The following is a 13,510-nucleotide window of genomic DNA, read 5'->3' on the forward strand; positions in this document are numbered from 1 at the left end:
AAAAAAATCCAAACCTACATGGCCCTGTGTGAAAAAGTGATTGCCCCCTAAACCTAATAACTGGTTGGGCCACCCTTAGCAGCAACAACTGCAATCAAGCGTTTGCGATAACTGGTAATGAGTCTTTTACAGCGCTTTAGAGGAATTTTGGCCCACTCATCTTTGCAGAATTGTTGTAATTCAGCCACATTGGAGGGTTTTCGAGCATGAACCGCCTTTTTAAGGTCATGCCACAGCATCTCAATCAGATTCAGGTCGGGACTTTGACTAGGCCACTCCAAAGTCTTCATTTTGTTTTTCTTAAGCCATTCAGAGGTGGACTTGCTGGTGTGTTTTGGATCATTGTCCTGCTGCAGAACCCAAGGGCGCTTCAGCTTGAGGTCACGAACAGATGGCCGGACATTCTCCTTCAGGATTGTTTGGTAGACAGCAGAATTCATGGTTCCATTTACCACCGCAAGTCTTCCAGGTCCTGAAGCAGCAAAACAGCCCCAGACCATCACACTACCACCACCATATTTTACTGTTGGTATGATGTTCCTTTTCTGAAATGCCGTGTTACTTTTACGCCAGATGTAATGGGACATACACCTTCCAAAAAGTTCAACTTTTGTCTCGTCATTCCAGAGTATTTTCCCAAAAGTCTTGGGGATCATCAAGATGTTTTCTGGCAAAACTGAGACGAGCCTTTATGTTCTTTTTGCTCAGCAGTGGTTTTCGTCTTGGAACTCTGCCATGCAGGCCATTTTTGCCCAGTCTCTTTCTTATGGTGGAGTCATGAACACTGACCTTAATTGAGGCAAGTGAGGCCTGCAGTTCTTTGGATGTTGTTCTGGGGTCTTTTGTGACCTCTTGGATGAGTCGTCGCTGCGCTCTTGGGGTAATTTTGGTCGGCCGGCCACTCCTGGGAAGGTTCACCACTGTTCCATGTTTTCGCCATTTGTGGATAATGGCTCTCACTGTGGTTCGCTGGAGTCCCAAAGCTTTAGAAATGGCTTTGTAACCTTTTCCAGACCGATAGATCTCAATTACTTTGTTTCTCATTTGTTCCTGAATTTCTTTGGATTGCAGCATGATGTCTAGCTTTTGAGGATCTTTTGGTCTACCTCACTTTGTCAGGCAGGTCCTAATTTAAGTGATTTCTTGATTGAGAACAGGTGTGGCAGTAATCAGGCCTGGGTGTGGCTAGAGAAATTGAACTCAGCATTCCAAAGATGTGATAAACCACAGTTAATTTATGTTTTAACCAGGGGGGGGCGCACAATCACTTTTTCACATAGGGCCATGTAGGTTTGGATTTTTGGATTTACTTGTGTTATCTTTGTCTAATATTTAAATTTGTTTGATGATCTGAAACATTTAAGTGTGACAAATTTTAGAATATTGTGAAAAGGTTCAATATTGAAGACACCTAGTGCCACACTCTAATCAGCTAATTAACTCAAAACACCTGCAAAGGCCTTTAAATGGACTCTGTCTAGTTCTGTAGGCTACACAATCATGGGGAAGACTGCTGACTTGACAGTTGTCCAAAAGACGACCATTGACATCTTGCACAAGGAGGGCAAGACACAAAAGGTCATTGCAAAAGAGGCTGGCTGTTCACAGAGCTCTGTGTCCAAGCACATTAATAGAGGCGAAGGGAAGGAAAAGATGTGGTAGAAAAGTGTACAAGCAATAGGGATAACCACACCCTGGAGAGGATTGTGAAACAAAACCGATTCAGAAAGAGTGGACTGCAGCTGGAGTCAGTGCTTCAAGAACCACTACGCACAGACATATGCAAGACATGGGTTTCAGCTGTCGCATTCCTTGTGTCAAGCCACTCTTGAACAACAGACAGCGTCAGAAGCGTCTCACCTGGGCTAAAGACAAAAAGGACTGGACTGCTGCTGAGTGGTCCAAAGTTATGTTCTCTGATGAAAGTAAATTTTGCATTTCCTTTGGAAATCAGAGTCTGGAGGAAGAGAGGAGAGACACACAATCCACGTTGCTTGAGGTCCGGTGTAAAGTTTCCAGTCAGTGATGGTTTGGGGTGCCATGTCATCTGCTGGTGTTGGTCCACTGTGTTTTCTGAGGTCCAAGGTCAACGCAGCCGTACACCAGAAAGTTTTAGAGCACTTCATGCTTCCTGCTGCTGACCAACTTTATGGAGATGCAGATTTCATTTTCCAACAGGACTTGGCACCTGCACACAGTGCCAAAGCAACCAGTATCTGGTTTAAGGACCATGGTATCCCTGTTCTTAATTGGCCAGCAAACTTGCCTGACCTTAACCCCATAGATTTTCTGTGGGGTATTGTGAAGAGGATGATGCGAAATGCCAGACCCAACAATGCAGAAGAGCTGAAGGCCAATATCAGAGCAACCTGGGCTCTCATAACACCTGAGCAGTGCCACAGACTGATCGACTCCACACTGCAGTAATTCAGGCAAAAGGAGCCCTAATTAAGTATTGAGTGCTGTACATGCTCATACTTTTCATGTTCATACGTTTCAGTTGGCCAAGATTTCTAAAAATCCTTTCTTTGTATTGGTCTTAAGTAATATTCCAATTTTCTGAGATACTGAATTTGGGATTTTACTTAGTTGTCAGTTATAATCATCAAAATTAAAAGAAATAAACATTTGAAATATATCAGTCTGTGTGTAATGAATGAATATAATAGACAAGTTTCACTTTTTGAATGGAATTAGTGAAATAAATCAACTTTTTGATATTCTAATTATATGACCAGCACGTGTGTGTGGAAATAAATCTCATACCGTTGGAAAGTCTGTTTATTTCCCTTTCAAACGGTGCCACATTTGTAAGGAACATTAATTTGTGGGATGAGCAGCAGTGCTGAGTATGTCGGTTGCGCCAATGAAAAATTTCCCAAATCTTCTCTGCCAATGCCAAACAGCTTATTTTGCCATTGACTCTTGTTTGGTGGGTTGAATTCTGAAGAAACAAGACATATTGGCAATTTAACAATTTATTCATTTAAGAAACAGGAGCCTCAGTAGCGTGTGGAAGAACCATACACAGCCACAACAGCCTGGCACCTCCTCCTCATGCTGGTCATCAGCCTGCTCACACACTGCTGTGGAATGGCATCCCATTCTTCAAAAAGCATTTGTCGCAAGCCAGCCAACGTGGTTGTGTTGGTCGCTCTGGCACGAACAGCACGCCCAAGCTGATCCCACAAGTGTTCAATGGGGTTTTAGTTCAGTACTGCTGACAGGCCATTCCATCCTCTCCACTCCCAAATCCTGGAGGTAGTGTCTGATAAACCCCGCTCTGTTGGCATTGGCAGAGAATATTTGGCAAATATTTCATGGGCGCAACCCACATACTCGGCTCTGCTGCTCATCCCACAAATGCATGTTCCTTACAATTGTGGCACCATTTAAAAGGGAAATAAACAGGCTTTCAAACGGTATAAGATTTATTGCCAAGAAGCATTGTTGCAACAAAGAAATAATCTACCAAACACAAATGTCCTTACTTTTTGCGTTATGTTTATATATGTATCACTTGCAATCTACAGTATATAGGGCACTGGGTCTCTCTGCCATGTGATCTTGTAAGATTTAGTTTTTGGCAAGAAACTTCAGGCAGATCATCGGGGATTAATAATAAATTTGCAAAAAACCAACCTGTTTTCAAACTTCCATAAGGTGAGATAAGACTCTACTATGATACGTAACATATGTATTGCTTCCAGGGAGCATCGCCACCAAGGTTTTCCATGAGGTTTTGCTGGATACGTGTTCAGACTTGACCTCTTACTGCTGGCCTCAGGACTCTGGAAAGAAGCGGAAGAAGGATGGCCTGAAGAGCTCTCAGGCGGATGGCAAACGCTCCAAACCACAGCGTAAAGGAACTTCAGAGGTAAAGTCCTCTATCTGAAATCACTCAAACCTGCCAACAGGGCCGCGGTAATATGACGGCACAACCATTTTCTTCAGACTTTCATACACAAACCTCATATGTAGTGCCACCTAGCAGGTTGAATTGTCTTAGTTCAGGTTGAAATGTCCTAAAACCTTCTGGATGGATTGCCATGATGTGAGGGTTACCATGAATGTCTACAAAGGGTGAATTTTCAAAATAGCCCTTTCTTTTTGTGGGGAACTACAGCCAATGAGAGCGCAAGACATTGGTTGAGGGGACACCTGGAGGAACAGGAAGGCCTGTTAGTTCGACAATTTGACACTATCAGCTCAATTTAGGACACTTTATTTTACAAAAGGTGACAATTGTTTCTTTATAACTGTATTGAAGCACTTATTTCACAAAAAATAGTGCAATGTTCTGGTACAAAAAAAATTGATATTCATTACACTTTTCAATATATTCTTAAAAAAAAAAAAAAAAAAAATTTGTTGTAACAAATGACAAAATGTGCTTGAATCGTAAAAGACAAATCAGAAGTATCCATCCATCCGGTTTCCTCCGCTTATCCGGGGTCGGGTCGCGGTGGCAACAGGCCAAGCAGGCTGACCCAGACTTCCCTCTCACCGGCAACATGTTCCAGCTCATTCTGGGGATCCCGAGGCGTTCCCAGGCCAGCTGGGAGATGTAATCCCTCCAGCGTGTTCTGGGTCTTCCCCGGGGTCTCTTCCCAGTTGGACGTGCCTGGAAAACCTGCAGTGGGAGGCGTCCAGGAGGCATCCTAATTAGATGCCCGAACCACCTCTGCTGACTCCTTTCGATGCGAAGGAGTAGCGGCTCGACTCCAAGCTCCCTCCTGATGACCGAGCTCCTTACCCTATCTCTAAGGCTGAGCCCGGCCACCCTACGGAGGAAGCTCATTTCGGCCGCTTGTAACCGCGACCTTGTCCTTTCGGTCACGACCCAGAGTTCGTGACCATAGGTGAGGGTAGGAACGTAGACCGAGTGGTAAATTGAGAGCTTTGCCTTCCGGCTCAGCTCCCTCTTCACCAAGACGGTCCGGTGCAGCGCCTGCTTTACTGCTGCAGCCGCACCGATCCGTCTGTCGATCTCCCGCTCCTAAATCCTCCGCGAATCGCCACCTTAACGTGGTGGAGTTTGAGTGGCTCAGTGATCCTGGGAGCTATGTTGTCCGGGGCATTAGCCCCTGGTAGGGTCTCCCAAGGCAAACAGGTCTCGGGGGAGAGCCCAGACTAAGAGCGGTTCAAACAACCCCTATGATAGTTAGCCCACGGACTACAGCCACCTCGCCCGGACCAGGGAAACCGGGGCACCCTCCCGGAGCCAGACCCAGGAGGGGAGCTCGTCGGCGAGCGTCTGGTGGCCGGGCCTTCGCCCATGGGACCCGGTCGGGCTCAGCCCGAATAAACGGCATGGAGCAGCCACGCTGTGGACCCACCACCCGCAGGGACAAGCATCGGGGTCGGGTGCAATGCACACCGGGCGGCGGGTCAGGCGGGAGGCCTGGGCGAGCCGATCTCCGGCAGCATAGACTAGCTCTAGGGATGTGGAAAGTCACCTCGCTAGCGGGGAAAGAGCCAGAGCTGGTGCAGGAGGTGGAGCGATACCAGCTAGATATAGTTGGACTCACCTCCACACACAGCGCTGGCTCTGGAACCAAGCTCCTGGAGAGAGGTTGGACTTTGTCCTTTTCCGGAGTTGCCCAGGGTGAGAGGCGGGAGTGGGGATACTCGCGAGCCCCCGGCTGAGCGTTGGAGTGTTGGAGTTCTCCCCGGAGAACGAGAGGGTCGCGACCATGCGCCTACAGGTTGCGGGGAGCAAGGCTCTGACTGTGGTTTGTGCTTACGCACCAAACAGCAGTTCAGAGTATCCGGCCTTCTTGGAGTCGGTGGGAGGGGTTCTGGAACGGGCGCCACCTACCGACTCCATAGTTCTCCTGGGGGACTTCAATGCTCACGTGGGCAATGATGGAGAAACCTGGCGGGGGGGTGATTGGGAGGAACGGCTTGCCCGATCTGAACCCGAATGGTGTCTCGTTATTGGACTTCTGTGCGTGCCGTGGTTTGGCCATAACGAACACCATGTTCGAACATAAGGTGGCTCATAAGTGTACCTGGTACCAGAACACCTTAGGTCGGAGATCAATGATCGACATTGTAATCGCATCATTTGATTTGCGGCCGTATGTCTTGGACACTCGGGTGAAGTGAGGAGCAAAGCTGTCAACTGATCACCACCTGGTGGTGAGTTGGATCAGATGGCAGGGGAACCGGTTGGAAAGACCCGGCAAGCCCAAACGTATAGTGAGGGTGAACTGGGAACGTCTGGCGGAGGACCCTGTCGGGGAGGTCTTTAACTCCCACCTCCGGAAGAACTTCTCTCACATCCCGAGGGAGGTTGGGGACATGGAATCCGAATGGACCATGTTCAAAGCCTCTATTGTGGACGCGGCCGCTAGGAGCTGTGGCCGGAAGGTCATCGGTGCCTGTCGTGGTGGACACCGGAGGTGAGGGAAGCCGTCAAGCTAAAGAAGAAGACCTTCAAGGCCTGGTTGGCCCAGGGGTCTCCCAAAGCTGCTGACAGGTACCGGCAGTCCAGAAGGGCTGCAGCTGCGGTGGTCGCGAATGCTAAAACTCGGGCATGGGAGGAGTTCGGGGAGGCCATGGAGAAGGACTTTCGGTTGGCCTCAAGGAGGTTCTGGCAAACCATCCGACGGCTCAGGAAGGGAAAGCAGGGGGGGGACTGCTGACCCGGATAGGGGACATCGTCGGGCGGTGGAAAGAACACTTTGAGGAACTCCTAAACCCGACCAACATGTCCCCGGCAGAGGAGGCAGCGCCTGAAGATCTAGGGGAAGGCTCACCCATATCCCTGGCAGAGGCCGCTGAGGTAGTCAAAAAGCCCCTTGGTGGCAAGGCGCCGGGGGTGGATGAGATCCGCCCTGAGATGCTGAAAGCGCTGGACATGGTTGGGCTGTCCTGGCTGACACGCCTCTTCAATGTCGCATGGGGGTCGGGATCAGTGCCCATGGACTGGCAGACCGGGGTGGTGGTTCCCATTTTCAAAAAGGGGGACCGGAGAGTGTGCTTGAATTACCGGGGTATCACACTACTCGGCCTCCCGGGGAAGGCTTATGCCAGGGTGCTGGAAAGGAGGCTCCGACCGTTTGTCGAACCTCAGATACAAGAGCAGCAATGCGGATTCCGTCCCGGCCGTGGAACAGTGGACCAGCTCTTTACCCTCGCAAGACTACTGGAGGGGTTCTGGGAGTTTGCCCAACCAGTCTACATGTGCTTTGTGGACTTGGAGAAGGCTTTCGACCGGGTTCTTGTGGGGGGTGCTGCGGGAGTATGGGGTGCCGGACCCGTTACAACGGGCGATCCGGTCTCGGTACGACTGCAGTAGGAGCTGTGTCCGCATTCTCGGCAATAAGTCAGACACGTTCCCGGTGGGTGTTGGCCTCCGCCAGGGCTGCCCTTTGTCTCCGGTCCTGTTCGTGACTTTCATGGACAGGATATCTAGGCGCAGCCTGGGGGTGGAGAACGTCAGGTTCGGGGGTCTCGGGATCGCCTCTCTGCTGTTTGCAGATGATGTGGTCCTGTTAGCCTCCTCGGATCTTGACCTCCAGCATTCACTGGGGCGGTTTGCAGCTGAGTGTGAAGCGGCGGGGATGAGTTGGCACCTCCAAATCTGAGGCCATGGTGCTCTGCCGGAAACCGGTGGATTGCTCCCTCCAGGTGGGGACGGAGTGCCTACCTCAAGCAAAGGAGTTCAAGTATCTTGGGGTCTTGTTCACGAGTAAATCAGAAGTAATACAACTGAAAAATTAAGGGGGGGGGGGAATAAAATGGAATCTGTAAAAAATTGTAAGCGGATTTCTTAGGACCCTAATGGAGTGTAGAGGGTACCGGAAAATAAATGTTCCTGTCTGTTATTCTCAGATGGAAGTAGATGAGTCAGAGGAAGAGGAGGAGGAAGAGGAGCTTCATTTCTCAGCCCAGGATTTGGTAAAGATCAGAAACGCTGTGGTTCTCCTGGTTCAAAGCCTCATCCAACTCCTGCAGACATTTCCGCTCAAAGACAGACCACAGAGCGTCGGCAACTTCACGCAGGTAGCTAGTGATTCCATCGTCCCGCCCGCTCGGTACCACATTGCATTGTTTTCATGTGTTTGTTTCATTCGCAGATCTTTAGCAAGCTGCTTTACTTTGAGCCAGTTATCGGAGAGATGACCTTTGCGGCTCCATGGTGAGTTGTAACTTTCACTTCTCTCTCCGTCTTGATAAAACAATGTGTGCAGGATTTGCGAGAGCTGACCGTTGTTATTTCTGCACAGGGATATCACCAAGCTGAGGAGTGTTCCAGAGATGGCTTTCTACGGCCTGCAGCTGCTCTGCTCGCCAAAACACGGCGACAAGAAAGAAGTAAGATCCAATAATCATGGTCCACGGTGGGCCAATAGTATACACACTTGTTGGTTTGGCATATTAACTTATCTGATTAAATTTGCAGCTATTCTGAACATTTTGACAAATGGTGTCATAGGTACTCTGGATAATCCACAGATCTCACTGTCAACTGTCTTCATGATGTTTCTGTAGTAGTGATGCATAGATTAGTCATATTTGCGGTTTTCGGTCATAGAATTATCATCCTGATAAATGGCGAATTATCTGTTTCATAGCATGGAGCTCTGTGGTTGTATATGCATATTGATCAATAGTAGTTAGTATTTCAGTCTTTTTGGGAGATTTATGTTTAAGATAAACTCAGGTGGTCTCTATGCTTTGGAAATGTTGACTGGGAGTTTTACTTCAAAACATTATTTATTTCCTTATAGCCATATTAACTTAATAAATTGTATGATAAATATTTTCAGCAATTTTAGATAATGAAAATAGGTTTAATTACAATGGATTCATATTTCTTATTATCATACCTGTCAAAGGAGACAAGATATATGTATATACACCTTATGGTTGAGGAGCTATTCCTGAATAATTTTGGGTATGTTACTTGAGGTGTTTTTTCCGAGAGCTAGGGTTTAACAGGTCAAACCCATAACAGAGTGATGTTTCTAATATTAACTGATGTGTCTGTTGTCCAGTCCCTGCAGAGGGTCTTTCACCGGCTTCTCTACGTGATCCTGATGATGAATAAAGCCAACAAAGGGAAACCCTCCCTCCTCGTACCCAGCCAGGCCATCCTCTCCACCCGTGACCAGGCCATCCGTTTTGTTTGGTAAACAGCTGTGTTTTGATCAATTGTAGAATTACTTTGTTCAAATCTCTGTGCGATATAGTAAGATTTAGACAAGTGACGACGTTCAATATTTTAAATGGTTCCACAGTTTTGTGAAGAACGTTCTGGTCTTCATCTCCACCAGACTGCAATGAATGAAAGATTCGGTAGAGGCCACACATTTCAGTATGAGATGCGTGATCATTAGCCTGTTTTCAAGGGGTTTAAGCCCAGATCCTGATCAACATTTTCTAACATTTGGTATCGATTGGCCACTGCCCGGTTTTCAGCTGATCAGTCATGACAGGTGACTGGCCCATCCGTCTCATATATGCAATTTTCTTGCTGGTCAAATTCACACACGTGTGATGGTTTTACGTTGTGCATACAGCAGCGGAAGCTGTGCGGTACACACGCACGCGCACACACACACACACACACACACACCATGTTGTCTGTGTGGAAGTTCTTCAACATGAATGAAGAAGACATAAGGCTAGTAAAAGTGTGATATACTGCAATTCATTTTTAGTTGGATTTTATTTGTCTTATAGAACCTGTTTGTGAATGAAAGGAACTCGGACAGAAAAATGCAGTTGGTACAGCTCTAGTATCAGTTTCGATCCAATACTTATATTTACTTTAATGTTGATTAAATATGTATCTGACATATTTAAATAACAGCTTTACAAACTTCTTGATCCAAATACTGGAGATGCTGGTTAAAAATGAGTAAGTGAATATGCTTAAAATATTGATCTATGCAAGCTTGACAGAATAATTGACGTGATCCAGTAGAGAGAAGTGTCACCCTGTTGCTGGCCAATACAGATCGATTACAATATGCCTGGAAATCTTTACTTTACATGTTAAGACCTCCCCCGCTTCTATAATGGTGAAATCAAACTGACTCAGGATCAGAAGCTAAAGGACAGGAGCAACAAAAGTCCGAGGACCTCAAGGGAAAGGGCCAGAAAATGTGGCACTAGTCAAGAGGAGAACAAAAAAATAGTTACTTTGTAAACTTAATGTCAAAATGAAACTAATTTGGGTAATGTTTTCATTTTGTTTTTTATGACAATCTGTGCACTTGCTTAGAGTGTCCTGACTGTCATCTACTGGAAATAAAGAGAAGTGAAGCTGGATTTGATTAGTATCTCTCCCGTATAAAAATAATCTTTAGATGTATTATAAAAGCCACCAAAATGTCAACATGATTTTTTTAAAAAACAATTTTTAATGGTATTTGTCTTAAATAAGTGGGCCAATTGCATCATACATTGCAACTGTAATAAGCATAATGTATGGCTTCAAGCAACTCCCATCTCCTATCAGTCCTTTATTTCTGTTGGTAGAAGGAACGCTGCACATCAGGATCTCTTGGTTGTTGATTACTTTCTAGCCATTTAACTGTAGACATGTTATGAGTCGTATTTGACTTTGTACATGATTTATGTGTTTGATTGCAGTCATCTTGTGGAGCAGCAGAAAGAGTTGGCGCTGCCTGTCTTGCAAATCCTCCTGCAGCATATCTGCTTCCAGGTGAATCCTCCAGCAAACACTCAGCAGTATTACAATTCCTGTTTGTGTCAACTCTTCATCTCTTCAAGGGGACATATCATGAAAAACTCACTATTCAGTGCTTGTGCATCAGGGTTAATTTCATTGATTTAAAAACCTTTTTTCCCATGACGAGATGGCACCAATGTCAATTAACACTACCGGCGACGATATCAAATCTGCAATATTGTTGACGGAAAAAAAGCGGAGTTTTAAAATATTAAAACTTTACTTTAAAATTTATTTTTCTTCACCTTCCATCCTCTCTTGTCCTCACTCTATCGCTCTCTCTGTTTCAAATGCACATCGCCATGACAGCGGCGCCAAGTCTGTCTATATCCATGTCTCAGTCCTGACAATAGTGCTACTATAATGCGTAATGTTTGCGACTTGTGGGTCGGGTGGTTGATTGACAGATTTATCTCTCTCTCATTGCTCACAATGGCCCACTGTCCCGCGCATCACTTGAGGACAACTGTGTTGATTGTGATTCAAACTGTGTCATTTATGTGAAATGAAATGACAAAATTATTGGTTAACCCAAATAATTAACCCAGTAAATTTTCTTTTTAGATCAGAAGACATGTGATTCAACAAGCCAATCAAATTTGGCTCCCCTTCCTTCAAGCTCATTAGGATATACCCCCCCCCCCCCCCCGGCATACCTACACCCACAGCTTGAGAACAACCTTTGCACAAGCCAAGCAGAGCAGACTGGGCTTTTTTTTTCAGGAGGGGGGCTTAAAGAGACGGGCGCAAAAAATGGAACGTTTCAGACAGAGGGGGGAATACAGATATAGTCGGACAGATGGCATGAGAAAAATAAAGTGTTTTCGAGCATTACAGCATGTAATGTTTTAGTAGAAACCCAAAATACAAGTATGAACCTGGCGGCAACCTCCGGTGTGTCTTAAAACTTGCATTTTCTCTACTGACCAAAAGGGGGCGACTCCTCCGGTTGCAAAAAGAAGGTTGTATAGAAAGAAGTCTATGATAAAATGACTCTACTTCAAACTTGATGCATTACCTCAGTAAACATGTTTTCATGGTCTCAAATGCAGAGCAAAAAACGCCTTGCAGTTGAAAATTATAGATATTGATATCACCCCAATTCTTTTTTTTTTTTTTTTTTTTTTTTTTTTTTTTTTTTTTTTTTTTTTTATGAAACTGCAATGAATAATTACAAAAAAACATTTCTCTAACTGTAGCCTAGTGAAGAAAGTGTAGAACAGTTCCTACCTGCAACAGGTTGGTCAGCATGATGAGTCTGCTCCCGAATGACAGCTTCACTGTCTCGCGTGGAGATGTTGGGGATATAGTGATCCACGATGTTGGTGTATTGAACACACAGATCACACATAATCACAACCACATTGTTGCGCACAGCAACCCCTGTGCCAACCGCCAGCTCCCTGGCAAACACCGGCAGGTACTTCTGGACGAGTTCCTCATGCTGCAGACACAGTTTTTGGAAAACGTTAGATGTGTAATGGGACGGCAGAAATGCATGGAGGTTAAGGCTATGAACAATGTTTCTAATGGTACATTTACACAGGCTCCATCATTTCCATGCTTCCTATTAATTGTCTATGTAAAAGTAGAGCCAATGTGGAAGCGCATTAAATTTGCATTCATTCAAATGGCCAGCAGGGGCCACTCCTCTGGTTGCAAAAAATAATTCAGTCTATGAGAAAGTGACCCTGCTTCTCACTTGATGTATTATCTCAGTAAACTTCGTCAACATGAGTTTATGGTCTCAATCTCTAGTTTAAAGTCTGCTTCAATACAGCATGATGTTCACTTAGTAAATTATGGTCCGTTTAGAGTAGAGTCTATAAAGCAGGATATATTTAATTGCGTGCTCACTGTATTTGACAGGTTGCTGCCGCTACCAGAGACGTATCGGACGTCTCTACATCACTCCTCCGCATTCCAAATATGGAAACTTCTGTTTATCGGTTGCAAAAAAACAACATGGCAACGGCCGTGATCCAAGATGGCGACAGCGAAATTGTCGAGCTCAAGGCTTCAAAATGGAAGTCCCCAAACCAATGGGGGACGTCACAATGACTACGTCCACCATTTGTATACAGTCTATTGGATGAACCTGAAAAAGACCATATGTCCCCTTTAAAATGATGAAGGCAGTCACATCGCATGCAAGGATATTTACAGACGATTGTAGTGATAGAATAGATTGCTTTCAGATTGTTTTTACCTGACTCATTAGTATAGCTGGGATATAAATGTTTCTGCTGTGGATGTTTAGATGGTGGAGAAGAGCGAGTTTCGAAGCTATGGATCCCAAGCTGTTGGGATGTTGACGTCCCAGATGGAAAGTACAGACTATGCCAGCTTCATTAAGTGGCTGTTTATCTTCTCCAGAAGCTCAAAGGTAACACAATTGGGACAATTGTCCCCTCAGACATTTTATCATGATTCACACACCAATACAGTACCTTGCATAAGTATTCACCCCCTTTGGATGTTTCATCCTTTTGTTGCTTTTATACATGAAATCATGGTCAATATAATTTGGCTTTTTTGACAAGAATTTGCAAAAAAAAACCTCTTTAATATCAAAGTGGAAACAGATTTTTACAAAATAATGTCAGTTAATTAAAAATATATAAGATAAAGTAAAGATTGCATAAGTATTCACCCCCTTCAGGTCAGTATTTAGTAAATGTACCTTTGGCTGCAATCACAGTAGTGTGTGTGTGTGTGTGTGTGTGTGTGTGTGTGTGTGTGTGTGTGTGTGTGTGTGTGTGTGTGTGTGTGTGTGTGTGTGTGTGTGTGTGTGTGTGT

The 13,510-nt window shown here is 45.4% G+C and overlaps 1 protein-coding gene across 3 annotated transcripts in view; it reads left to right on the forward strand.

Moving 5' to 3' along the window:
- Nucleotides 1-13,510, forward strand: part of ncapd3 (non-SMC condensin II complex, subunit D3) — a 58,674-nt gene that overhangs the window by 23,111 nt on the left and 22,053 nt on the right. For all 3 annotated transcript variants that reach the window (XM_031879282.1, XM_031879283.1, XM_031879284.1), the window contains exons 4-10: nucleotides 3,711-3,877; nucleotides 7,843-8,013; nucleotides 8,088-8,149; nucleotides 8,238-8,325; nucleotides 9,009-9,142; nucleotides 10,612-10,684; nucleotides 12,972-13,097. In XM_031879282.1, the coding sequence (XP_031735142.1) occupies nucleotides 3,711-3,877; nucleotides 7,843-8,013; nucleotides 8,088-8,149; nucleotides 8,238-8,325; nucleotides 9,009-9,142; nucleotides 10,612-10,684; nucleotides 12,972-13,097 (821 nt within the window). The remainder of the gene's footprint in view (nucleotides 1-3,710; nucleotides 3,878-7,842; nucleotides 8,014-8,087; nucleotides 8,150-8,237; nucleotides 8,326-9,008; nucleotides 9,143-10,611; nucleotides 10,685-12,971; nucleotides 13,098-13,510) is intronic.

The sequence above is a fragment of the Anarrhichthys ocellatus genome, unplaced genomic scaffold, assembly GCF_004355925.1.
Source record: "Anarrhichthys ocellatus isolate YVR2014 unplaced genomic scaffold, GSC_Weel_1.0 scaffold241, whole genome shotgun sequence".
NCBI classification, from domain to species: Eukaryota; Metazoa; Chordata; class Actinopteri; order Perciformes; family Anarhichadidae; genus Anarrhichthys; species Anarrhichthys ocellatus.